The following is a 27114-nucleotide window of genomic DNA, read 5'->3' as shown; positions in this document are numbered from 1 at the left end:
AGTCTCAGCAGCTGCAATATGATTTTTTTTTTAAGATTGAACATTTTTCCAGACTCTATTGCTTATATATGATTACTATTAGTGTTTGATAACATTTCATGTAGTATTCTTATTTTTACAGAATTAAATCTCTTTTCTCATGTTTAAACTTGATGGACAGAATTATATACTATGAAGATTAAACCTTTTTATTATTGTTGTAAATTTCATTTATTTTGTGTGTAGAGGTAGATTTTAAATTAGGTTAAAATTTTCTCCCCCAGGAGTGGGGATTTAGCTCAGTGGTAAAGTGCTTGCCTAGCAATCACAAGACCCTGTGTTTGATCCTCAGCTCAAAAAAAATTTTTTTTATTTATCCCCTGCAGCTGGACATAGTAGTGCAGGCTTTTAGTCCCAGCAGAAACAGATGGATATCTATGAGTTCAAAACCAGCCTGGTCTATATAGCAAGACAATGTCTCAAAAATGATTTTGTTGCTAAATATTGCTAAAAGATATGCCAGTTGACTTTCTGTACTTCTTCTTTAGATGGTGTCGATGTATCAGACTGGCATCCAATTTGTTATGTACTGAGGATGACTTGGAATCTGATCCTCTTGCTTCATTTCTTAAATGCTGAAACTATAGGCACACCACCACCACCCCCATCCACTTTTATGTGGCTGGAGACTGGACCCAAAGCTTTGTTCATACCAGACAAGCACTCTTCCAAACTGAGCTGCATCTCCAGCCCTGGGCTCATCTTTAAATAAGATTTTGGTGCTCCAAACTTGGAATAAAATATAGTTTTGAACAGAAATAATTACCTTTGTTAGAAATGAACATGCTTAGGAAAATCATGTGCCTACAGAGATGATCTTGGAGAGACTCGAGACATATCTCACTGGAGTCGTAGCCCTGACACATCAGGGGTGAAGTAAAGAGTCTTCATGTAATGACGACGACATGGGTCTCACTTCTTTGGCTTTGGCAGATGAACAGAACGGGGCAACACTGGCAACAACTCTATTTGAAGTAAATTTGAAGTCAAGTCACACTTGTTGGTGAAGATGCAAGGGGTAAAAGACACCATGAATATATAAATAAACTACTGGGAATTTTGGCTTAGGCCAACGTACCGAGTCCTTTTAAACACTGGATGTGTTTTTAAGCTATAGTGACAGTTTCATCCACAGGAAAGGTACCTGATTAAGGGTTTCCTTGCTAATCTAGACATGGGCAGCTATTGAAATTGTCCTTAAGGGTTTGATTTTCACTTTAGAAGCAAGTGTGTTACCTGGCTGAGCCCATATTCAAAGGCTGGGTGCATTGATCCCCTGCAAGACACTTGAAGGTTAAGTAACGCAGATCTCGACTAATCTGGTTAAGCTGCTGATGCTAAATGTCGGCTGGCATCCCAGCACACCAGCTTCTACATGCTCCTGATTTGCCACTTACCTTTTGTTCAGATAGCCACTTTGGAGCGATGTGGCTCTTTGCATGGCTGTGCCTTGTGCTTAGTTTTCTGGGAGGAGTGAGCTGTACCTGTCCCTCTGAGTGCACCTGTGATTTTCACGGCAGAAATGACGGCTCAGGATCGAGGTATGCCCCTCTCTTTGCTACTGAGTATTCTTCTGATTGTCCTGGTAAAAAGGACCTCAACAAACCAGTCTGATTTTATAAAAGCAAAATTTTTATTAAAAAGCAGGGGAAGTTTAGATTCTACGGGATTAGGTTCAGTTTTTATTAGCTGGTTGCCCACTGCTCTATTATTTTTTATCATGAACAACAGAAGCCTCAAAAGGTTCTCTGAAAATTCAAAAGTACTTTCTCATTGCAAAAAATTTATTATACTCATATGCACCAAACACCTCTTGGAGAGCGATGCTCAGTGTGGGGTGGGATGGGGTGGGATGGGGTGGGGAGCAGGCTTGTTGCAGAAAGTACAAGAGAACGAGGCTGAGTAGGAGCTGCAAGCTTATCCATGTTCTCTACTATCAGTTTCCCATTTCACCTGGGAATAGTTTACACTGACAACTTGGTAGTAGAAAGGATAAGAGTAAAGTTGGTGAGGTTAATAAATTCTTTTTTTTATTATTTGAATGGAATTTACCGAAGTAAAGATGTTTGGGAAATACCACCTGTTGCAGATATTGTAGGCCCTCATAGAAGTTATTAAGCCTTTACATTGATTTAACATAGGAAGAATTATACGTGTATGATGCATGTGAATCCTTTTCCATGTAGGCAAATGCAAAACAGAGCTCTTGTTAGCTGGGCACAGTAGACTCTGGTTTTCTAAAAATTAAATGGATTCTTGGGATTTTGATAGTTGTAATAAACAATGAGTTCTGAAAAAAAATTTAATAGAATAACAACACAACTTTAGTCAAATAGTAATTAGAGCTGAGGTATAGCTCAATGGTACAGCACTGCCTGGCATGAGTCTGATATGCAACACAGCAATGCTGCTGCTGCTGCTGCTGATGTTGATGATGGTGATGATGATGATGATGATGATGATAGTGATGATGAGAATGGTGACGATGATGGTGGTGGTGATGAAGATGAAGATAGTGATGATGATTGTGGTGGTGATGATGACAATGGTGGTGATGATGACAATGATGAAGATGATGGTGATGATGATGTTGATGATGTCAATGGTGGTGATGATGACAATGATGAAGATGATGGTGATGATGATGTTGATGATGACAATGGTGGTGGTGATGATAAGAATGTTAATACTTTTAAAATTTATTTGTGAATAGTTTTATTTAGTCTACTTCTACTACCCTTTTGAGACATTCCCTGAGAAGTAAAATGCAGAGACAAGAACACAGGCTAGAGCCTGTTTTCCCAGAGACTCACTGCAATCGATGACCAGGCCAGAGAACTAATTAGAAAACTGTCAGAATGTTTCCTTCTTGGTGGTGGCCCCGCTAGGGTGGGTTTTACAAAAGCCATGGGACATTACGCCCGAGGAGACCCCCCCCCCCCGCCCAAGGATTCTAGTTCAGTACCTATCAAGGGTAAGTGAGGAAACAAAACTGCAAGGGACAAAGGTCTGATTCGTCCTGGGTCTCAGCAGCCCATGATGCAGCCACTGAGCTAATCAAGGTGCTATGGCTGCAGCTGTGGACCCAGCTTCTTCCTATGATAGCACATTGAAAGGCCGACTTAAGGAGTGGCAACGTTATCATTCTGGTGCAAAGCGACTCCAAAACTTGTGATAGAGAGGTAAAACTAAAAAGTAGCCCAGAGACCATTCATGGCTCCCTGTGGTCTTCTAAAGGAACAGAAGGGAGGTGCCGCTTCCAAGTCCTCGTGCCTCTATACTGTGTTCTCCTGTTTACACTATGGGCTAGCTAGCTTGCTTTCCTTCTTTCTTCCTTCCTTCCTTCCTTCCTTCCTTCCTTCCTTCCTTCCTTCCTTTCTTTCTTTCTTTCTTTCTTTCTTTCTTTCTTTCTTTCTTTCTTTCTTTCTTTCTAATTCACAGGCTTGCTGCGATGTGTTTCCATGACAGTCATTTTATTGTTATGCATCCCAATTTGAATGTTATTTTTTTTTTCAAAACTGCTTATTCACTTTGAGCATTTCAGATGGATGTAGAGGATAAGTAGGTAGTTTTTCAGACTGGAACAAATCTAAGATTTGAGATCCCTCCCATTTAAACCCACACACAGGACAGGGTTTTTGTTTGTTTGTTTGTTTGTTTGTTTGTTTTTTCTACTCCATTTTATTTATGCTAACAAACAAGTTCACAGCATGGTTTGTTCAAGGGCTCTTCAGTCAGTCACTGCCAACAGGAATACATTTTGCTTCTGGTCTACTCTTTAGGCAGAAAGCAATGTATGGACATTTGCTGCCCCTCCCCCAGAAGTGGTTCTCTCATAAAAGGATCAATTATGATTCTTAAAAAAAAAAAAAAAAAAGACAGACTCTCATATAGCCCAGGCTAGCTTGAAAGTCTCTATACCTCAGGATACCTCGAATGTCTGATCCTCCTGCCTCTGTCTCCTGACTGCTGTGACTACAGGTATATGCCATGCCTGGTTTATTGTGTGCTGGGGAGCTAACTCAGGACTGGTGCATGCTAGGCAAACACTTTATTAACCACAATAGGCAAACACTTTATTAACCACAAATCCCCCCAATTTATGGTTTTCAGGGGATTCTTTTTAACATTGGCTGTTTCTTAAAGAGGTTCACTCACTTTGGAGTTGGACAGAAGTGAGTTTGCAAGGTAGTTTTATAGCATCCCACTAGCTGGATGCCATTGAGAAGTCATCTGCCATTGGTGGGCACAAATTATTTTAGATGTTTAACAGATTGTTGGTAATAGCAGCAAAGCTGACCGAGTACTTACATGCCAGGAAGACATGGAATTTTACATCCGTTTAAATCAATCATCATAATATGACAATGGGACTGTGAATCTAGTGAAGTGGCATTCCCTGGCCACAGAGAAGACAACAGAGCTCAGCTTTATTCTGTCGCCTCGTATCTGCCTCTTTGGACAGGTGTTATGATTAACAAAGAAATGAATGTGACCTGTTTTCAAAGGCTGAGCATGAAAGACCCTCCATAAATAGCCATTGGATACCATGAAATTGTTCATATTTGATCAATTTTTACTGGGAAAATGGCCATTTGGTATGGTTCAGTTTAATGGTTACCATATTATGATAAGGATGAGGAACAAGGAGATGGTGATGATGATAATGGCATGACATTATGAATAAATAGGTTTTCCAGACTAAACAAATACTTTGTAAGAAACTAGTAGGGAATGAAAACCTGATACATGTTTCAAATAAGGCTGTATTTTACAATGAGTCTTGGAGAGCAAATCGTCTTGCATTGCTCTTGTGCCCCTAGGTCAGTGCTGTGTAATGACCTGGATATGAATGAAGTTCCTACAAACTTCCCCGTGGACACTGTGAAGCTTCGGATAGAGAAGACTGTGGTGCGAAGGGTCCCTTCAGAGGCCTTCTACTACCTGGTGGAGCTGCAGTATCTCTGGCTGACGTACAACTTGGTGGCCAGCGTAGAACCCAGCAGCTTTTACAACCTGAAGCAGCTACATGAGCTGCGTTTGGATGGGAATGCCCTGACGGCTTTCCCGTGGGTGTCTCTGCTGGACATGCCCCACCTGAGGACACTGGACTTGCATAATAACAGAATTACCAGTGTGCCAAACGAGGTGGTCAGATATCTGAAGAACCTTACCTACTTGGATTTGTCAAGCAATAGACTAGCCACGCTGCCACCAGATTTCCTGGACAGTTGGTCCCATTTAGCTGTGACACCTTCTCGAAGCCTGCATCTTCCACTGAGAAGAATTATTCTCGGTAAGCTCACAAGCTTCTGGGCATCCTATGTGTAGGTACCTTGTATGCATGGTTTTAGGTGTGTGTGTGTGTGTGTGTGTGTGTGTGTGTGTGTGTGTGTGTGTGTGTGCATGTGTATAAAACCGAGGATTGTAGCAGTACTTTCTCATTGGGACCACCAGCCCACAAATAACAGAGACTTGTTATTCATTATGAACGTTTGGCCTTTAACTTAGACTTGTTCCCAACTAGCTCTTATAACTCAAATTAACCTACTTCTATTAATCTACCTTCTGCCACATGGCTCGGTTACGTCTGCTGTGTACTGAATGTTTAACTTCTTCAGAGTCTCACTGGCATAATCTGAGCACCTAGATTCCTCTTCTTCCTCTCTTTCTCCATGAAATCCCACCTCTCCTCTCCGGTCTAGCTATTGGCCATTCAGTTCTTTATTATATCAATTAGAAGGCACCTTCTGCAGAGACACATCCTTATAGTGTACACAAATATTCCACAACATTCCCCCCTTTTTGTTTAAATAAAAAGGAAAGGATTTAGGCTGGGTGGGGGTGGCACACACCTTTAATTCCAGCGCTTGGGAGGCAGAGACAGATGGATCTCTGTGAGTTCGAAGCCAGCCTGGTCTACAGAGAAAGATCCAGGACAGGCCAAAACTACACAGAGAAACCCCGTCTTGGAAAAAACAAGCAAACAAATGAAGGTAATGATTTAACTTTAACACAATAAAACTGTATATAATAAGAACAATTAGCAAATATTGTCTAAATGAAAGGGAAAGGTTTTAACTCTAAAATAATAAAACTATATACAATAAAGATTATTACCAGGTAAGAATTACATTCACAATGTCCAGACCATTTATATTTGGCAAATTTGGAGAAAGTACCATATTATCTATCCTATGTTAGGGAGTCCAAAGTTTTATACCTAAGCTACTTTCTATCATAACTTGTATTACCATCCTAATTATATCTTTTTAGACCTTAAAACATCTTCTTAGATAAACAACTTAAGTTATTATGTTTCTCAACCTTATAAACTTTACATCTCTCTTTGTAAGTTTCTTCTTTGATTTTGGTAATATAGAAAATGATATAACTATCTAATATTTAACCCCCATCAGAGACCCAAGAAGGATATATTACCTGAGTAAACAAGAAGTGTAGAGCAAACAACTTCCCAAACTATAGAAATGACAGAGACAGCTGGCTACCTGAATAGTCACCCAAGATTCCTCTGCAAGGTTGGGGCATCCATCTTTGGCCTACAGGACTAGAATATCTGATAGACTGTTTTGTGAGGCAGGAACTTTGAAGGACTGTCCTACCTTGTCTTGACGAAGTTCAGCAGTCACCTTCTTTTGTGACCTGCTTGTCCAATTGGACAACATACCGTCAGCCGTCAAGGCAAGGGGATTTTCTTGCCCAAATGGCTAGCTTTGCCACAATGAAAGCAAACTCCATGTGGAGCTTCTTCAATGCCCATCATCCTTTTTTGAAGGAAATTGGTGCTGTCAGGAGCAGATGTGCCTCACTGTCAGGAAAAGCTTTGTGTTATTAAAACATCTTAATTCTGTAGGTCTCTGAAGTGTTTGAAGACCATTTATCTATATACTTGAACTTGAAAATATACTTAACATGGCCACAATTTGATTGTTAGATGACTAACTACTAACCTGTATTTCTTAATTATCTTAAATAGTTTATAATAATAGCTCTCAAGGACTGCATAGGTACAATACCTTAAACAAGAGTAAAAACATACATACAGTATAACAAAAATAACCTTAAATTTTATCAATCTACAAAAATCTATACCAATGTAAAATATTTAAGACAAGTAGTTGCTTTTTTTGGTTTAAAAGTAGATTCAACAATCTACCTTTTTATACTAACATTTCTATATCTCCCTTTTTCTTTTCATAATGAGATATCTGAATCTAATCTCCTTTGCTCAGCTTTCTCTCTGACCATGACCAACAACAACTTTAACCAATGCCACTGAATGATGATAAACATCCATAATCCATTGAATGACCAAAAACCACTACCCCACTTCTTTGGAATGTGGGTGTTGTGCTGTTGTGCTCTTAAATTATTTCCTGTTGTCTGGGGGTGATAGCATCTTTAAGGGACCCTGAGAAAACTGAGATAATGATTAAGTACCAGGAGAGCTAGCTGTTGTCCAGTCTCAGTGTGATGGGAAAGTCCTGGCCTAGTAGTCTATGAGGCTGGGCCATCTTAACTAACCACCTTGAAGTTGTCCTGAGCAGTTTGCAGTTCAAAGCAGATCTTTGAGTGGTGTTTGTCAGCTTAGTGGTATTACCACAATCCAAGTGGATTCATCATTGTGGGGCCCCATCATCTTCTTAGGGACCTCAAAGATCACTGTCAGGAATGGTCACAGGTCACTGAAGAAAGCTTAAACATTTTAAATTGTCATATGCAGCAGATCTCAGAGAGGTTAGAGGACCACAATCTATCAATAAACCTGGGGTATACAAACTTAATTCCTAATTACCTGCTTCAGACTCAAGCCTGAAATCATGTATAGGAAGCTAGATGAAGCCTATTTCTAGAATTAGTTAGTACTCTATATGACCATTAATATCACAACAGAAAGTTTAAAACATATATACAACAATCTTAGAAGTTTAGAGATAATATTTATACCTTAAGAAAAGTTTTAAAGAATCAAAATAAAAGGGTGCCAGATGAAGCATTTATCTAATTATTCTTTTATCAATAAAAACTTGGGAGTCAGTCCTAATTGATAGGAGAAGCAGTGGAGAGAAGTGACCAGTGACCTCCTCTCTCTCTCCTTCATCAATCCAAAAGGGCCAAGCTTCTCTCTGAGCCCCTCCCTACTACTTCCTGTGTTTCTCTTCCAAAACCTCTCTGGTTAATTTTGGTCAGCTAATAGCTAGCTCTACCATCTGATTCAAGGTAAACTTTATCATCGGTCTCAGGCGTGTCAGAGTGCAATCAAAATATCTTACAATAGAGGATCTAACCTAGGGCCTTGCACCTGCTAAATATATTCAGCCCCTATCCTGAATTCAGTTAATCTACACCTACTGACCTACTTTTTCTATAAGATGTGATGGCTGTGCGTGTGAGTACATGTGTGTGCAAACCTTTCCTTTACTAAGTTGCCTTGTCACAGCAGCGGAAAGGGACCGATGTAGAAGATCAGTACCGAGAGCAGCTTGTTGCTGTGATAAACCTGATGCTGTGGTTTGCAGACCTTGGGCATTGGTTTGCAGGGCTGCCCAGCACTGTTGGAGCCCAGATGATTCTGTCAGGAGTCTGAGATGCTGGATATTGAGCCATGGCTCACATATACAGCCACTCTCAAAATAACGAGATGGAATATTTATGAATGAATGAATGAATGATTGAATCAACCATAACATCCCACCCATCATTTTCATCTCATAATGCAAATGCATTGAGTTCACATCTAAAAAGTCTCCCAAGTTGTTAACAGTCCTAACACTGTTCCAAAATCCAAAGACTCTTCTGAGACTTCAGGCAATCTCTTAAACGTGGGCCACATGTTAAATATAAAATTTTTAAAAATTACATACTTCTAATAGCCAGTTGCATAAATAATCTTATTCCAGTGGGGAAATAAAGACATAGTAAAGAAAGACATATAGGGCCAAAGCAAGACCAAAGCTTGGGAGGGTAGATATTGAACATCCAGCTCCTGTGGTTGCAATTGCTGCTGGTAATAGTTGGAGGTTCTACATATGCCTACTCTTCTGGGCTTGGGTCTAAACTTGTGGTAAGGACCATGTTATTATAACACATAACAGATAAAGACACAAGGCACAGTCAACACTTGCCCCAACTCTCTCACCACACAGTGGGGAAGCTGGGGTAGGACCTGTGCCTCTCGCCATTCCTTTGTGATGTAGTATGGAATGTATGCTCATTTGGCTGCCCTTTTTAGATTGTGTGTTTATTTAATTAAAAGGAAAAAAAAAACTAGGGACAAAATTTCAGCTGCTCTCTCTCGACTATGTGAGTAAAAACACCAACTTAGGACATTGTAATGTATTGATAAAACCCCAAACTAGAGTCATGTGTGTAAACATTTTAATTAACTATGGAATTCCAGTTAAAGATTTTAATACAAGTAAATTTCCAAACAGCACATATGTAAAGACAGCCACTGTTTACCTTAGAGGGGAAAACTCATGGTTGGAGAGGCACCAAATGCTTTATTCAGTGTTTTTTCATTGGTACCTAAATTTGCCCACTTGTTAACAGAATGGAATTTGCCTGAAGGGCAGTGGCAGCCTGAATGTTTCCACAGATTTTTCCCGAAGGCATTAATTCAGTTCAACAACCATTTTCCAGAGTCTATGAATACACTCTGCCTTTTTGCCAGGTCACAACAGCCTAGGGAGGTAGGTTTATATTTATCACCACTCTCTTTAACAGCTGAGAAGGACGCATAATCAGCTCTCAAATTCATAGTTCATCTCCAAAGACATCATTTGTCTTTTGTAAGCTTCTTTTTTAAATTGAGGGACTGAGACATGCTTTGTACATTGTAAAATACAAGATCTGATGTATACAATTTGCTAAATTCTTACAAATGCATACCCTTGAAAATGATACCTTCATCACAATGGAGAATATTCCATCACCAAAAATGGCCATTATTTTGATCTCTTGTGCCACTTCCCAGTGACACTCTCATGTTGTGTCACCTTTATGCTGATTTCCATCACCTCTCTAGCACGCTACAGGAATGTTGTCCTGTAACATGCATGCTTGCGCCTTGGCTTCTTCATCTCAACAGCTTGCTTCAAGGTTGCCTCATGTCATTTCACCGTCAGCCACTTAGTGTAGCATTTCACTGTGTGAACCAGTCATTCAGCCTTTCTCTGATTGTTGGATGCATTGATTCTTTCCAGTTTGGGTTTTTATGAATTTGACTCTATGTATATATTCTCATACAAAGGATTTGTGTGTGTGTGTGATGTATAGTTTTCTTTCTCTTGAACAAGCTCCTAAGATCAACATTGCTGTGCTAAAGGATGATGAAACATGTCAGTTTTAAAGAAACTGCTCATTTCCCAAAGGAGAAATATAGCACTATGCTCTGTCCCTAGCCCTGTGTGACAGCCTGGGTGTTCTGTATCATCCCCAACACTTCATAGTGCTGAGCCTTTCCATTTTAGCTCCTCTGGGGAGTCAGCAGACCAATCAGGGAGCTGAATCATTTTGCTTTACTTTAGTGACTAATGATGTCAATGAGGTTGCCATTTTCTCCCAAGCCACTTGTACATAATCCTCCATGAACTGTCTGTTCAGGTCTTTTGCCTATTTTTAAAAGTCATTTTCCACTTTTCTTTACTGCTGAATGTGTATCTTTAATCAGTTATAAACACTTTCTTTAATTCTGGCTTACCTATTCATTTTTTACATAGTGCATTTGTGGTGATATTGTGTCCCCAATATATTGTGCACCTTAATAAACTTATCTGGGGTTAGAGAACAGAACAGCTACTAGACAGATGTAGAGGCCAGAAAATGGTAGCACACACACCTTTAATCTTAGCATTCCAGAGGCAGAGATCCATCTAGATCTCTGTGAGTTCAAAGCCACACTGGAAACAGCCAGGCATGGTGACACATGCCTTTAATCTCAGGAAGTGATGGCAGGAAGCAGAAAGGTATATAAGGTGTGAAAACCAGGAACTAGAGCCTGGTTAAGCTTTTAAGCTTTTGAGCAGCAGTTCAGCTGAGATCCATTTGGATGAGGACTCAGAGGTTTCCAGTTTGAGGAAATAGGATCAGTTGAGGAACTGGCAAGGTGAAGTGGCTGTGGCTTGTTCTGCTTCTCTGATCTTCCAGCATTCACCCCAATACCTGGCTTCAGGTTTGTTCTTATTAATAAGACCTTTTAAGATTTGTGCTATATATATTTGGCCAGAATGATTTAAATTTTGGTAATGTGATTTATTTTTATTTCACCCTCAGTGCCTTCTGAGAATCATTTTAAAAACATGCACCCACCACCAGATCACAGAGGTACTCTGCTTTCTTTATAGGCAGAATCTTTAAATTCGGTTTTTAACATTATATCCTTATCTATTATGCTTAGTACTATGACCCACCTCAAAACAGCCTCTGTATGTGACGCAAAGCAGGAGTTGTGGTTTATTCTTTTCTAGATGTCTGGTTGTTCTAACAAATATCATTTGCCCAGGAGGCTTTCCCTTCCCACTGTGTGGCTGTGCAGCGGTCTCCACAAAGTCAAACGAGGCCTCAGCTTTGCTGGGAAGGGTTAGGGCTTGCAGAATAAGCTTTGCTTAAGAATCTCTCTGTGCTTTCCCAAACACACACCACACACACACACACACACACACACACACACACACACACGCGCGCGCGCGCGCACACACACACACACACACACACACACCACAAAGAACCTATGTGACCCAACTGTTTGATGCATGACAACCACTGAATTTCTCTTTCTGAAGGGATCAAGCAGCACTCAGTGGCCCCATCTAGTACTCATGAAACAAATTAATTCATGCAAATCACTGTGGTTGTGACTGGTGTATTTCCTTCAAAGAATGCAAGTAATAGTTTAACCTTGGTGACTTTTTGTACCTTTGTCCCCATGAGGAAAAACACAAGGTGAATGCATGAACGTGGACTATGTAAAACTATGTTTATTCCCCAAATGGTACCTTTCCTTCGATGTTACAAAACTGGAGCAAATAGACTTCATGTTTTTAAGGAATTTAAAAATCTGTCCTCTTGGTTATATAGCTTTTATATGTAGCCAGTAGAATTGATTTTTAATCTTTTCATAGTGGAAATATTTTAGTAGTTTTAAAGTATGAATGTAACTGTTAATGTCTAGACTTTCGTACTGCAGATAGATACTGCTGTTTTGACGTTGTTACTTAAAGACAGTAACACAGCCACCACCTACAGATGTAGATGTTTTTGGATGACAGAGATAAATTACGGTAGAAGGCTTATTAGATTAGGAGGCTAAAGAAATGTGGGGTTACTTGGGACACTAAGCAACTTAAGAAGTCAAAGTGGTGATCCCTCTGTGCTATAGTCTCTCCTGGTGTGGAGTCAGAAACACAAAGTCTTCCCAAGGTCGCAAAGAGGTGAGTGTGGTGTGAACCACAGCCAGCCAGCATTCTGGATGTTTTAAGACCCAGGCACGTGTTCAAATCCTGCCCGCCCAGTTGCGTGACTTTAGTCCGGGTTCCTCTCCTTCCTGAGCCCTGGTTTGCCTTTCTTCTGGAGGGTCATGGGGCTGTGAGAACTGAGGCTACTTAGTGTCCTCATTGGACAGTTGGCTGTGCTCGGCTTTCTGCATGTCTGAGAGGACAAGTGAGAACCAACGCTCCCTTCTATTCTGAAGTGAGAACCGACGCTCCCTTCTATTCCTCACTCTTTGTTAAGATTTCTGTTAAAGAAAAATCTTTGTAAGGTAGAGGTAAGACTCCTCCCTCCCACAGCTCATTGCCTGTGTAACAAAGATAATTATTCTTTACATAGCTGTGATGATCAGATCTTCAACTCTGGCTGAAGTTCCAAAACACAGTGGCAGGCTGGCTTATCCAGACTGAGAGGTTTCCCAGGGTGTGGTTCTCAGTGTGAAAATCAGTAAAATCCTGGGCAAACTGAGATGGGTCACTCATCGTGGGTTGGGGTCAAATCTTGGTGCTTTTACAGTGCTTGATAGGTGCAATATTTGACATGTGGGAAAATGTCCGGCATTGCCGGACAAGGAATTTTTTAAAGAAAAGTGCTCTTCACATATAACTGTTATAGGAAATGGTGACTTTGATCTGTGGGGCAGATTAAACATCCATCTCAAAGTCAAATAATGAAATAGCTGGGGCTAGAGAGGTAACTCAGTGGTTAAAAGCACCAGTAGAGGACCTGAATCCAGTTCCCAGATCCCATGTCGGGCAGCTTACAATTGTCTGTTCCTCAGTTCCAGGTGACCTGATGCCCTCCAGCCTCTGTGCACAGCTGCACACATATGATGCACATGCACTCACACAGGCACACACTCAGAAGTTTAAAAACAGGTACTGGCTGTTATGAGCATAGTGTTATACACTGAATGTTGGCCCAAACTGATTGATCTAAAACATAATGCTATTCATATTTTATGTCAGTATGAATACCGTCATACTACCTCTTTGTCTTGTCTACACTAAGACGGGTGTACATATGTACCACTCTGAATCATTGGGTGTCACATGTTCCTTCTCACAGTCTTTGGCATGGTGACAGCATAGACACAGTGGGAAACACTTGATCTGTTGCATCCTGCCTCCCTCTTATCCTTCTCACTCGGGTCTGATCTCTTGAATCAGTGAGCAGGTCCATGACTGGATGTTCACTCTGAGAACTGACCATTTGTGAGGGGGGAGCCATATATCTGTGTCACTGACCTATTACCAATTACAGTCCATGCTTCTGGAATTCCAGTTGACTTCTAACCTTCTGTGATTTTTTTTTGCAAATTTCTGACACTGTGTATACCAACGGGTCCAATTAATTTGCTCAGCTGTATAGGTCAGAGTGAAAAAGGTCCAATATTATTTGTTAAAAGGGAGGGGTGCTGGGGATTGGACCCAGGGCCTTGCACATGCTAGGCAAGTGTTCTACCATCAAGCCGCATCTCCAGGCTAGTTCTTTTTTCAGTGATCATATATTAGTTGTGACATTGTCAAGCATACATACAACGTATTTTAATCAAATTCATCCCTGTCCGATCATCTCTTCCACACCACTCCTTCGTATCTCCTTCCATATCCTCAACAGTCTTCCTTTTGCCTTCATATTGTTTTCCCTCCTTCTACAAGAAAACACGATGTTTGTTTTTTTGAATCTGGCTTTTTGGATGAATACGATGAGCTCCAGGTTTATCCATTTTTCTGACAATGATAATTTCATTCTTCTATTAGTATGATAAAACATCATGACCAGAAGCAACTTGGGGTGGAAAGGGTTTGTTTCATCTTGTGCTTCAGGTAACAGTCCTAGGCAGGAACTCAAGCCGGGCAGGAACCCGGAGGCAGGGACTGAAGCAGAGGAAGAATGCTGCTTACTGGCTTGCTTCTCGGGGCATGCTTGTTTTGCCCACTCGTACCATCTAGTACAAGTATACCACCTGCCCAGGGGTGGCACCGCCCACACAGGGCTGGATCCTCCCACATCAGTCATCAATCAAGACAACACCTCACAGACTTGCCTGCAGGCATTTTCTAAGGAGGTGTTTTCTCAAGACTCCTTCTTTCCCGACAGCCCAAACTCGTGCCAAGTTGATGTAAAACTAGTCAGCATGCCGAATAAAGCTCCATTGTGTGTATATGGCACAGCTTCCTTGTCCATTCATGTCTTGATGGACACCTTGACTGAGGTCTTCACTTGCTTGTGTGAATGGTAATATGCAAACCTGGGATGCAGATATCTACAGCAAGCTGACTTTGATTTTGGGGGAAGGGGGTAATATATGTCCAGAGGTAGCATCATATGTTAGTTCTATTTTTAATTTTTTTGAGACAGAGTCTCAGCTGTCTTGGAACATATAATCCTTGTGACTCAGTGCTGGCACTACAGGCCTGTGCTACTATACTATCTTTTGAGGAAACTACACACTGATTAGTAACTGTGCTAATTTATATTCCCACCAATAGCATATACGAGGCCTTCTTCTCCTGCATTCTCCCAGAATTCATACTGTCTTGTCTTCCTCTCCTCTCTTCCCTTTCCTTTACCTCCTGTCCTCTCCCCTCCCCTTCTCTCTCCCTCACTTCTTCCCTCCTTCCCTCCTCACTCTGGGAATTGAACTTAGGGTGGCAAGCATGGCAGGCAAGCTAGGCAAGGCTTCCCTCAGCAGGCTACATCCCAAGTCCTCTGCTTTCTTACTGTTAGTCATTCTGACCGGAGTGAGATGGACTCTCAATTTCAATTTGCATTTCCATGATGACTAAGGACAGTAAATATTTTTTCATATGTTTATTGACCACTTATACTTCTTTGCTTGAAAAGTGTTCAGATCATTTGCCAATTTATTTATTAGATTATTTGTGTTTGTGCTGGTTACTTCTTTGAGTTCTTCATGAATTCTGGTTACTAATGCCATGTTGGTCTTCAGTTTTGGAATTTTTTTTTTTTTTTGTACAGGCTGATGCAGAAAGGTTATTTTAGAGGTTTTCTGGTTTACCAAATCATAATATTTAATTTTCCCTAAATCTCCTTTATTCTAATTAAGTGCATTCTCCTATGTAAATCTATGGCAGAACAGCTGTCATTATTTACGTTCTGGGAGAGGTTACTGCATATTGTATAACATTGTGGAGCTTTCGAGAATTAGAATTTCAGCCTAGGTATTAAGTCTCATAGCCACACTCCGTTGTTCAATATAAGAAAGAAACCAAGTAGTCTGCTTACAGCATACAACCGGTGAAGGAGCAATATTAAAAGAAAAGAGTGCAAATTAACATTAATTAGCGGATTAGTCACAGATTCACAGGATTTAATGTAAGAGGGAAGAACTCAAGGTTATTCACTCGGAGGAGAAGAACAAACTTCTCAAATAGGAGATTAAAAAGTAACCAGTCCGGGCAGAAGAATGAGCCCTCATGGCCTGCTGTCACAGTTCCCATGGAAACACAGCCCAGAAATGGACAGTTCCAGCACTGACGGACTTCCCTAAATCACAGTGCTCGGTTTTCTTCTCAGCCCAGATGCCATGCTATCAGTAAAAGCTGTAACTACAAGTCTCCAAGGCCAGCCTTGTCTCAAGCTTGTGTTGCAGGAAAACATCTTTAATGACATAAAGAACCTTCCTGGGTCTCTCCAAGACTTTCAAAGTCTCACTATGGATTGTTTTGCTCTGAATGCATTTTTTGAGGGGGGAGGGGTTGAGACAGGGTTTCTCTGTGTAGCTTTGCACCTTTCCTGGAACTCACTCTGTAGCTTAGGCTGGCCTCAAACTCACAGAGATCCTCCTGGCTCTGCCTCCCAAGTGCTTGGATTAAAGACCTGTGCCACAACCCAGCTCTGAATGCCTTTCTTAATTTGGTAATTTTGGAGAGGCTGGGAATGAGCCCAATGACTCTGGCTCTTTTCTATTGAAGGGTTCTTTGGCTGTGGCCCCCTTTACTAGCAAGAAGCCCCCTCCCCAGAACCAGCTTCTGTGTTCTTCCTGAGCATTCCCTTAAGCAGAGAACATTCTGTACATAAACATGCTTTCTACTCTTCATGCTTACCCCCAAGGACAATGCCACTGAACTTTCTGCCATGCTGTGGCAAGGATTTTTCTTCTCCCTTCTGATAACTCTACACTCAACTTCCTTTGAGCTCACAGTGGTAGGCTCCTTTGAGGGCCAAACGATGTCAGCTCACAGTTCCCAAGGCTCAGGTAGACACTGAAGGAGCTCAGCTCGGGAAACCTTCCGCCTCTAATGAAAGGTTTCCGGATCCTGAAATTGAGTTTCTCCACTGATGTAATAAATCAGATCAGGCTGAATTAAAAGTCCAGGTTTAATCTGAGCAAAGCATTCCTGGGTGGTCTTGGGAAGAGGGGAAACCACAAGGCAAGTCCATGGGCTAGACCTTAAATGCCCTAAACACCCTGGAGGTGTGTTCTGGAACATCTCAGGAGGAGGAGCCACTTGGTGGGCTTTCTCAGGGCCAGGGTCTGGAGAGAGAGAGAGAGAGAGAGAGAGAGAGAGAGAGAGAGAGATCCAAGGTGGGACTTCCACCGAAATGTCCATGTCCCTTGCAGCTGGTGTCTCTTGCACTGAGATTTTGGGTACATCACCGTGGCAGCCACCATGTGTGACATCCGTGAAATGTCACTTTGTGCTCTTCTCTTTCCTTACTGCTGGTTCGGCCCCACCAGCCTCATTTTACCTCAGTATGTCTTCAGGTTACACAAACCCATGACCATTGCAGGCTGAGCTAGGCAGCTCTTAGCACCGTGTGATGTGCTGGAAGGTACTTTCTGAGCACTCCAGGACTATGCGTCTCTATCCCTGTACTTATTGGCATTCTCTGGTACCTGGGTTCGAATCTTGGCTCAGATACGGATCAGCTATATGATGTTGGTCAAGATTTTGGCCCCTCTGTGCCTGGGTTTCTTCACCTCTAAAATGGAAATAGTAATAATAATAATACCGACTTCCTCACAGGATCCTTGGGATTAAATGACAGTAAAGGTTAGCATTTGGAGTGGAGGTCAGGAAATACTAATTAGGAGCATTAGCAAGAAGAGGATGTGCTCACCGAGATTGCTGGCTTTTAGGCAAAGTTGACGTGCAGGTGACTGTACTTTGTCCCCCCCAGAATCTCATTTGTTAGGGAGATATGTGGCAACCTTCTGTCACCAGAGAAGCTGTGCTGCAAACTGAATTCCTCAGGATGACCCCAACTGTCCCTTTCCTCTGCGTGCTTTAGGTTTACAGGACAATCCTTGGTTCTGCGACTGCCACATTTCCAAACTGATGGAGCTGTCGAAAGTTGCCGACCATGCTGTCATACTGCTCGACCCTCTGATGGTCTGCAGTGAACCCGAGCGTCTGCAAGGGATCTTGTTTCAGAGGGCAGAGCTGGAACAGTGTCTGAAGCCCTCAGTGATGACCTCAGCTACCAAAATCACGTCTGCTCTGGGTAGTAACGTTCTGCTGAGGTGTGACGCCACTGGCTACCCCACCCCACAGCTGATGTGGACCAGATCCGACAGCTCACCAGTTAATTATACAGGTATAATTAGTATTCAGGCATGAACAAGTTTACAAAAATCTGTATTTCATCTCATGTTTTTTGTGCAATTTTCCCCCCAAGACAAGCTTTCTCTGGCCACTAGCTCTGTAGACCAGGCTGGCCTCAAACTCAGAGATGTGCCTGCCTCTGCCTCAGAGTGCTTGGATTAAAGAAAGGCATGTGCCTCCAAGCCTGGCTTTTTTGTGCATATTTTAAATTGCTGGTTAATTCTTTTAATGTCAAGATTCATAGTGTTGTTTTGTTTTCAATGGTGGGAACTGAGCCCAGGGCTTTATACATGCTAAGCAAGTGCTCTACCTGCAAAGATACACCTCCAGCCTACAAATTCAAATGAGATTTTGTTCAATGCTTAGTCTCAAACCCAGGGCTTTCTGAACTGTACTTCTAGTTGTCTGGACACAAGGCATTTCAAGAGTACATTTTATTGATCAATATTTTCTCACTTTATATAAATACTTAGAAAAAAAGTTAGACCATAGTTGTTTTGTTCCCTTATGCAGAAACTGCATGTACAGGTAAATAAATGATTGCCACCAAGGCTTTTGTCTTGTCCTGTTACCTTGGGTACACTCACTTTAAAGTGCAAAACCTTGGGAACATTTTTAAAAAGGCTTTCATATTGAACAACCCCATTTAAATACTAAATTATGCAGAGAGCTTATTATGGGGCAGAAATATACTCTTTAGAAATATCAGTTATATAGGCATTTCAAACCCTGTGATTATCATGCTCAGGCTTTTGTCCACTTACATAAAGATAGGATTAGTCTTGGGACTCTTACAATACAATTACGATCAAGGTTAAAAAAATAAAAGTTGATGGAATAGAGACGTTAAGGTCTAATATTCCTGTAGATTGCTAGCAAATGGCCCACAGTTTAAGCTACTGACTTCACATCTGGGCTATTGGTACCCTGCTTTATGTAATACTATCCTTCAGGAAGCTTCTGTCCTGATTTCAGATAAAATTTTAGTGTTCAGCAAATAAATACTGCAAGTTTCTGCATATTTCTATATATTACTCTGCAAACAAGTGAGCTTATAATTCTCTAGTTCATCTGAGTTTAATATGGGATGGATGACAGGCAGTTGTGGCACATAACTTTAATCCCAGCACTCAGGAGGCAGAGGCAGGCAAGTTCTCCAAGTTCAAGGCCAGCCTGGTCTACAGATCGAGTTCCAGAATAACCAGGGTTCACAGAGAAACCCTGTCTCAAAAAACAAAACAAACAAACAAAAAGGGATTAATGGTTTGGAATAGAATCATAAGTCCCCTATGCCCAACAATGACCTCTGGTGCCTACTGGGCATGTGCATAGATGGATTAAATTACAATGAGAAAATGTCTTGAGAAATAGTTAAGTAAAGTTTTGTGGTGGTGGTGGTGGTTTTGGTTTTGTTTGTTTTCTATGTAACCCTGAGTAGAGTGCCATGATAAACATTTTATAGATTCACAATCGAAATTGGGAGGCAGCTTTGAAGATTAATTTTTCTGATCCTCTTGTTTCATAAATGCAGAGACACAGGTCTGTACTTAACAGTTTCCTTGTGTACAATGCATACTGCTTAGGAGACAAACGTTTACTATGACCCGGATCTCCTGATTCCCACCCCCACACACTTTTAAACAATCATTTCCCGAACAGACAGACCACACAGCACTCGGCAGGTCCCAGACTTCATATGAACAATTTTCAGCACCATCACCTTCCAGCAAGAGCATCCAAAGTACCTTTTCCCCGAACTGTGTGAGAAGGACGTGTACAGAATCTCTTTCCCTCCTAGTTGGTGGGATCACTCCAAAGTGTCCTTTTTTTTCCCCTCACAGACTGCTCCTCTGTTTTCTTCTAGTAATTCAGGAGTCTCCAGGAGAAGGAGTCAGATGGTCCATCATCAGCTTGACAGGCATCTCCTACAAGGATGCTGGGGATTACAGGTGTAAAGCCAAAAATCTAGCTGGGACATCAGAAGCTGTGGTTTCGGTGACTGTTGTTGGTGATGTTACGACCACCCTAGTACCAGACACTACAGGAAGGAGCCCTGGAGAGCACCCTGAGCAGGATCCCCAGCCAGGAGCAGGAGGATCAACGCCTCTACCTAAGTCATGGTTGTCGCCCGGGCTCTCTTCTACTGTGTTCTATTCCTCTCCCTCAACTGCTCTATCTACATCCACATCGCCTCCTTCTTCCTTCTCTTTGCCTCCTGTCTTCTCTGTTGCTTCGGCAACCACAAGTGTCAAAGCCAGCAGCTCAGAAAGCACCATCAGGATGAGCCACCAGCCCTTCCTGCTCCACCCCAGCAGCGTCGGGAAAAGCAGCCCAAAGCTGGAGAAGAATGGAAGTAAGTTTCCTCCAGTCAGTGCAAGTAAGAAAGAGGAGTTGGCGCTGTTGGACCAGGCAATGCCTACAGAGACAAATGTCACTATAGACAACCTCAGGGTGGCCATCGAAACTGGAGTAAGTGTGACTTTGACATGGAACACCACCACACAGGGGTCTGCTGTGACTGTGCTGTATTCCAAGTATGGAGAGAAGGACCTGCTGCCAGTGAATGCAGACTACGGCAAGAACCAGGCCACCATAGATGGCCTGGAACCTGGTAGTCAGTATATAGCTTGTGTCTGTCCAAAAGGAGTGGCTCCCCGGAAGGACCGGTGTATCCTGTTTTCTACCAACAGAGCGGAAGAACGTGACTCACAGTGGTCACTCCTGATCGTGGTGACCAGTACTGCCTGTGTTATAGTCATGCCCCTCATTTGTTTTTTATTATATAAAGTCTGCAAACTGCAATGTACATCAGACACTTTCTGGGAAGATGATTTGGCAAAAGAGACCTATATCCAATTTGAGACCCTATCGCCCAGATCACAAAGTTTAGGAGAGCTGTGGACACGGAGGCACAAAGATGATGCAGAGAAGTTGCTGCTGTGTTCTCGGTCAAGTGTGGACTCTCAGGTGAATTATAAAAGCGATGGTTATAGACCAGAATATTATTGCTGAGGTTTTGCAGGGGAGATGAATGTGAGCAAAGAAGTGAGGACTCTAAGGCTGTCGTAGACCCTCTGTTGGATGACTTTTGGACAGACTTTCATATCATCTGTGAGAATCACAAATTAGCTTTTGATGTATTTTTTTTTTTTTCTTGGAGCAGAGGAACCCAGGGCCTTGTGCTTGCTAGGCAAGCCCTCCACCACTGAGCTAAATCCCCAACTCCTTGATGTATTTTTTTAATTTAGTTGAGAAACATCTCAATTAAAACAACAAACCTTGATTTGTATTATACAAATGACATTCATTTATGTTTTTGAGTGGTATTTAATAAGCTTATAATGATTTTAGGACAATTTAGTTCCTAAAATAAATTGACAAGAAAATACTTACAATAGGTAACCTCTGCATTTTAAAAAGAATATATTTTGATCAGTGAAGAAATACTAGCATAACCTGCTAAGCCTGATGGCCCTGACTGTCCAAAGTGCTTTAGAGGGTTTGCTGTGGGCATTTGCCGATGCTGCCTGGTATGTGAACATGAGACCCTAATGAAGTTGGTGTCCACAGACATCTTTTTCTATCTCATTCTTTGAAGTCAGATATTGGTCAACTTAAGTACAGAAAGTGGACCATAACAAACACAAAACCTCCATAGAACTAGGGTTTGTATTTAGCCCAGTACCCAGTGGTTGCATTTTCAACATGGTTGATGGACTGTATGGGTCTCGTGATGTATTAGTCGAAGAACAACCTCCTTCATTTCTTTCCACCTCCCCGTGACCTCACCGTCTTCCTTCCGTTCCCTTTCTTCATCTTCTAAGGGGCAGAGGATGCTCAGCATCAAAGGACTCTATGTTCAGCTGTCTTTGTCTCGCCACGTTTGTACTCTCTGGGTAGAGAGAAGGCCTTTGATACTTCTCTGTTGTAGTTGTTGAGGTATAGTGGTTTGCTTCTTTTTTCATTTTTATGGGGACTGGTGTTTTCTCTGAACATACATCTGAGGACCTCATGTGTGCCCAGTGCCCTCAGAAGAGAGAAGTGGGCCTCAGGTTCACTGGGACCAGAGATTAAACAACTCATTCATTGCTGTGTGATGAATGCATCCAAAAAAAGAAGAAGAAACATTAAAACAAATAAATAAAAATACACAAGCAGGAAGACCACTCTCAAACTTCTACACAGCCAGTTCTGTCCTAACAACAAACCAGGTAAAGACACAGTAACACAAGAATTCTGGGAAGCAAGAAAGCTAGCAAGTCATCAAGAAAGAGAAAGAGGCCAATAGCCCTGGTGAACATAGATTCAAAGATGTTAGTACAGACATCCATCAAAAAGATTATGTGCCGTGACTGAGTTGGCTTGATCCCGGAAATGCCGGGCTAGTTCAGCACATGCAAGTAAATGTAATTGTCTCACTAGGGTTTCCATTGCTATGATGGAACACTCTGAGCAAAGCAACTTTGTTAGAAAGGGGATTGTTTGGCTTATACTTCCACATCACTGTTCATCACGAAAGGACGTCAGGGCAGGAACTCAAACACGACAGGAGCCTGGAGGCAGGAGCTGATGCAGAGGCCATGGAGGAGTGCTGCTTACTAGCTTGCTTCCCATGGCTTGCTCAGCCTGCTTTCTTATAGTACTCAAGGCCACCATTCCAGGGGTGGTACATAGGCCTTCCCACAACAATCACTAGTCAAGAAGATGTCTTACAGGCTTGCCTACAGCTCTTTTATATATATATATATATATATATATATATATATATATATATATATATATATATATATATATTATAGAGACATTTTCTGTATTGAGGCTCCTTACTCTCTGATGACTCTAGCTTATGTCAAATTGACATAAAACTAGCCAGCACAGTAATGAACCACCTAAATGGACTGAAAGACAATGTCCTAAAAGGGCATTTTAAGATTTTTGAAAGAGAAATGTCAGTGGATTCATATGGTCAAAAAAAAATTTCTTTTGGTTAAAAAAATCAGGGAAATTAGAGTAAGGCCATGAATACACGGGATAAAGACTTCATAAACACTGCTTGGTTTTCTAAATAACCTTTTTACAAGTACTATATGCATTGTAAGAGTGGAGTGGAGTGTGGCTATGAAGATTGATGAAGGACATAGGTGCAGCCCAGCACTTTGGAGGACTATCATCTCTTAGCAGTATGTTGCATCCTGGCCTGGGGACATCCAGAGACAGGGCTACCTCACTACAGGCATAGTCATGAACTGTGGCAAAGAACTAGCCTTTACAAGAGAAGTTCTACTCCGCTTATGAAGGAAGCACCTGGTAAGCAGTATGGCTGGAAACAGACGTGAAGAAGAGAAGCATCCCATGAAACTCTGGGAATGTTCTCTGGACTGTGACTTCCTAGTCTGTGGCATCAACTCTTTGAAGGAGTGTGGCCACGCCACCAGCATGTGGTCCCTATCCACCTTATACAGCACTTCCAGAATGAACTGTTAACCAAGGCTGGTCTTTGATGATTGCCCAAAGGAGAGAAACTGGCCTGTGGCAGGTCAGCCAACACTTAGACCTGAAAACTGGTAAGAAGATGGGATTTGGGACTTCAATGAATGATGGCTTCCATTCCCAAGGGAGGGTTGAGAAAGTCACTGGTGGCCAGATGTGGTCGAGAACCATGGTGCTGCTCCACAGACGGCTCCACAGTGAGCCTGGAGGGTGTTCTCCATTATGCCCTTCACTGCCTTCTGAACGTACTTCTGTGTGCCTCTGTTGTGGAGGCTGCCCTGAGGCAAAACCTGCCAGTTATTCTTGAGTTTGTCCAGCCTCTTGGGAAGATGGACAGGCTCTGATGGGGAGGAAAAATCTGGAAGTGCTGAGTGCCACATGGTATGTCTCCAGCTCCAGATGTGTAGAGGAGCATCTCACTTAGAAGTTCCTTGGAACCATGATGCTGGGTAGCAAAGTAAGGCTAAGGGGCAGCTCTTCTTTGGGGAGCACCAACAGAGGGACTCTCCACAGCCTCGTGGATTTAACCCACTAGCAGAGTCACAATATCATGAACTAAAAGGATGTGACTGTAATCCTCTGCCCTTCTGGGTACTGACTCGGTGAGGCAGCATGATCTCTTAAGGGGCATGTCAAGCCTGTGACACCCGCTGGGCTTAGATGGCAGCAGTCCATGAGCACCAAGCTCAAGTCCTTCTGCCAAGTAGATTGAGGGCTTTGAAATAATAATCACAAGTTTGCTCAGTCACCACGCCACAGACAGGACACAGGCATTGCCCATCATAGTCAAGCTCTCAACTGACACCACCACATTGTCCTACATAGCACCTGGCTTGGCTGGTTGCGTACCTCTCAGGTGACTGGAGAAGCATGGCTGTTCTGTCTTGGTCACTGTCTTTCACTCCTATCTACAATCTCACACACTGTTTGGATGTCCTTGACATCCCTTGGTGTGGCTAGAAATCCTGCCAATGTTTCGAATAGCAGGTGCACAGTGAGGACGATCGTAGAAGAAACCATTCCATCAAACTACATTCCCTGCACAGTGAAGATTTTGAGGCATAGGATAGATTTCTAAAGTTGTGTCAGGAATCCTGAAATAGTCTAAGAAGCAAGTTCCAACAAAATTTATTTTGTAGAAGACACATGTTGGCTTTTAATGTACTGCATCCTAGAAATTATAAGTAGCTGGAGAATTAAGTTATTGATTCTAAGCATCTCCCTGTGAAAAAGAAAAAAGAATTTTTGTTTAGACTCTAAAACTTCCCTAAGTTTATAAGTTCCCCGTTTTCTTTTTTCTCTCTCTCTTCTTTTTATTAAAAGATTTTTCTATTCATTTTACATATCAACCATGGATTCCACTCTCCTCCCTCCTCCCACCCCCAGCCTTCCCCCCCAACCCACCCCCCATTCCCACCTCCTCCAAGGCAAGGTCTCCACTGGGGAGTCAGCAGAGCCTGACTTTGTTTAGACTCCAAAACTTCCCTAGGTTTATAAGTCCCCAGTTTCCTTTCCCTCCTCTTTGCCTTTCTCCTTCTCTTTGCCTTTCCCTCCTCTTCTGTTTTTCCCCTCCTCTCCCCTCCCCTCCCTCCTCCCTCCCTTCCCCTCCCCTTTCTTTCCCCTTCTTTCCTTTCCTTTCCCTCCTGTGTATCCTTGGTGCTCTCACCGCTGAGTGCATTGTCTAATGATCTAAAGCTTTTAGTTTAGTATTCATTGTTAGGATTTAAAAATAATTTTATGAATAATTTTGTTAAATTTATGTTAGATTAACTTATTTTAACTTAAAAGGTCAATAAAATTTTATTTATTTATTATGGTGTAGGTGTCATTCAATTTTGTCATCATGATTTTTTAAAGGTTCAGATAGATAGTAAATTATGCACACTGAATTAGCAATTCTATTGCTGTAGGAGACTGCTACAGACTTCTGAGGCCACCAGTGGCTCTGGATATGGCCCCCAGATTACACAAAGGCAATTTGTCAAGACAGGAGGCCTGGAACATCAGACATGATATGTCTCTGATTTCCTTCAAAATCAAATCTGGCCTGGAGTTGATTTGGACCATCAAGGAAAAGCTGGTTGGGAGTGTGGGATCAGGAGGCTGGGAGAAAGCCCTGGGTTATCCTCAGCTCAGTATTAGCACATGAGGTATATAGCAAGTGATTCAGGACTAATAGCAAAAGGTACAACACTGTAAGTAGTCTACTTCAAAAGCATGCACGTTGAAGGTCAAAACACCCAGAGATGTCATTGCTAGCCTGTTCTTTTTTTGTTGTTTGTTTGTTTGTTTTCCAAGACAGGGTTTCTCAGTGTAGTTTTGATGCCTGTCATGGATCTTGCTCTGTAGACCAGCCTGGCATTGAATTCACAGCGCTCCTGTCTGGCTCTGCCTCCTGAGTGTTGAGAGTAAAGGTGTGCACCACCACTGCCTGGCACTGGCCTGTTCTTTTAAGTATGCTTTCTCGGGTAGGGAAGACTGGGATCCTGTTGGGCAGCATGAACTCTATATAACTGATGGCTTAAGAGTGTTCCTGGAGACACTGTAGTGTCTCAAATGACAAACAGCCAGTGCATACGCCGATTAAAATCGATTATGAGGTTCAACAAGATGGCTAAGTGAGTAAAGGCACTTGCTGCCTGACAATAGCATTCTGATGACATGAATCTGATCCCTGGAACCCACGTAAAGAAGGAAGAAGGGAACCGGCTCAGTAGAGTTACCCTCTGATCACCAGAGACACGCCATGACACACATGTGCCACATACTACACTAAAATCACATTTCCCATGATGATCATAATCTTTTTCATTGAGGAAAAACATTTTGTTTTGTTATCATGTGCTATAACATGAAACATATTGAAATGTCTAGAGTCTTTTGAAATTTTTATCTGTTTCCATTTTATACATGAGTCTTTCTCCTGTTTGTGTATGTACATAGTATGTGTGCAATGCCTATGGAGACCAGAAGAGGACATCAGATCCCCTGGGACTGGACTGACAGACAGTGGTGAGCCACCATGTTGGTGCTGGGAATTGAGCCTTGGTTCTCTGGAAGAGCAGTTAGTGCTCTTAACTGCTAAGTCATCTCTCCAGCTTTAAATATCCAGCTTCTTAAAATGTTCAAAAAAGGTAGTACTGAATAGAGTCAAGCAAGTACGTCCTGGTGAAAGGACCAAGTAGACACTGTGATAGGCTGCTCAATCTTCTCTCAGAGATCAGGCCTCAATTTCAGTTTCCTGAGACTTGAGCAGCAGTTTCTGGGAGGGCCATGAACAAAAGACACAGTCCTTGCAGTAGCTCCCTTTCTGCACGTACTCTGACTGCTCAAGGTTCAGCCAGTTGTTTACTGTCTAGGACCCCACCCTCACCAACTTAGAACTAAGTGCATAAGTCAAGGACAGAGCCTGGGCCACTGAGTCAGCCTCCACAGTCAGTATGTGCTAGGCCGGCCAGCTCCCATGGCAGCTCAAGGACAAAGCCTGGGACTTGTCCGG

General features: G+C 42.2%; 1 protein-coding gene across 1 annotated transcript; it reads left to right on the top strand.

Moving 5' to 3' along the window:
- The first annotated feature begins 1464 nt into the window (after nucleotides 1-1464).
- Lrit3 (leucine rich repeat, Ig-like and transmembrane domains 3) lies at nucleotides 1465-21137 on the top strand. The gene is made up of 4 exons (XM_036189783.1): nucleotides 1465-1580; nucleotides 4863-5335; nucleotides 17812-18117; nucleotides 19990-21137. The coding sequence occupies exons 1-4, from the start codon at nucleotides 1465-1467 to the stop codon at nucleotides 21135-21137; spliced, it is 2043 nt and encodes a 680-aa protein (XP_036045676.1).
- The last annotated feature ends 5977 nt before the right edge of the window (nucleotides 21138-27114 follow it).

Source organism: Onychomys torridus, chromosome 6 (genome assembly GCF_903995425.1).
Source record: "Onychomys torridus chromosome 6, mOncTor1.1, whole genome shotgun sequence".
NCBI lineage: Eukaryota > Metazoa > Chordata > Mammalia > Rodentia > Cricetidae > Onychomys > Onychomys torridus.
This window is presented reverse-complemented; position numbering and strand designations above follow the sequence as displayed.

Coding starts and splice junctions, on each gene's coding strand:
- Lrit3 (XM_036189783.1), top strand. CDS start 1,465: ATGTGGCTCTTTGCATGGCTGTGCCTTGTGCTTAGTTTTCTGGGAGGA. Junction 1,581..4,862: donor AATGACGGCTCAGGATCGAG/GTATGCCCCTCT, acceptor TTGTGCCCCTAG/GTCAGTGCTGTGTAATGACC. Junction 5,336..17,811: donor ACTGAGAAGAATTATTCTCG/GTAAGCTCACAA, acceptor TGCGTGCTTTAG/GTTTACAGGACAATCCTTGG.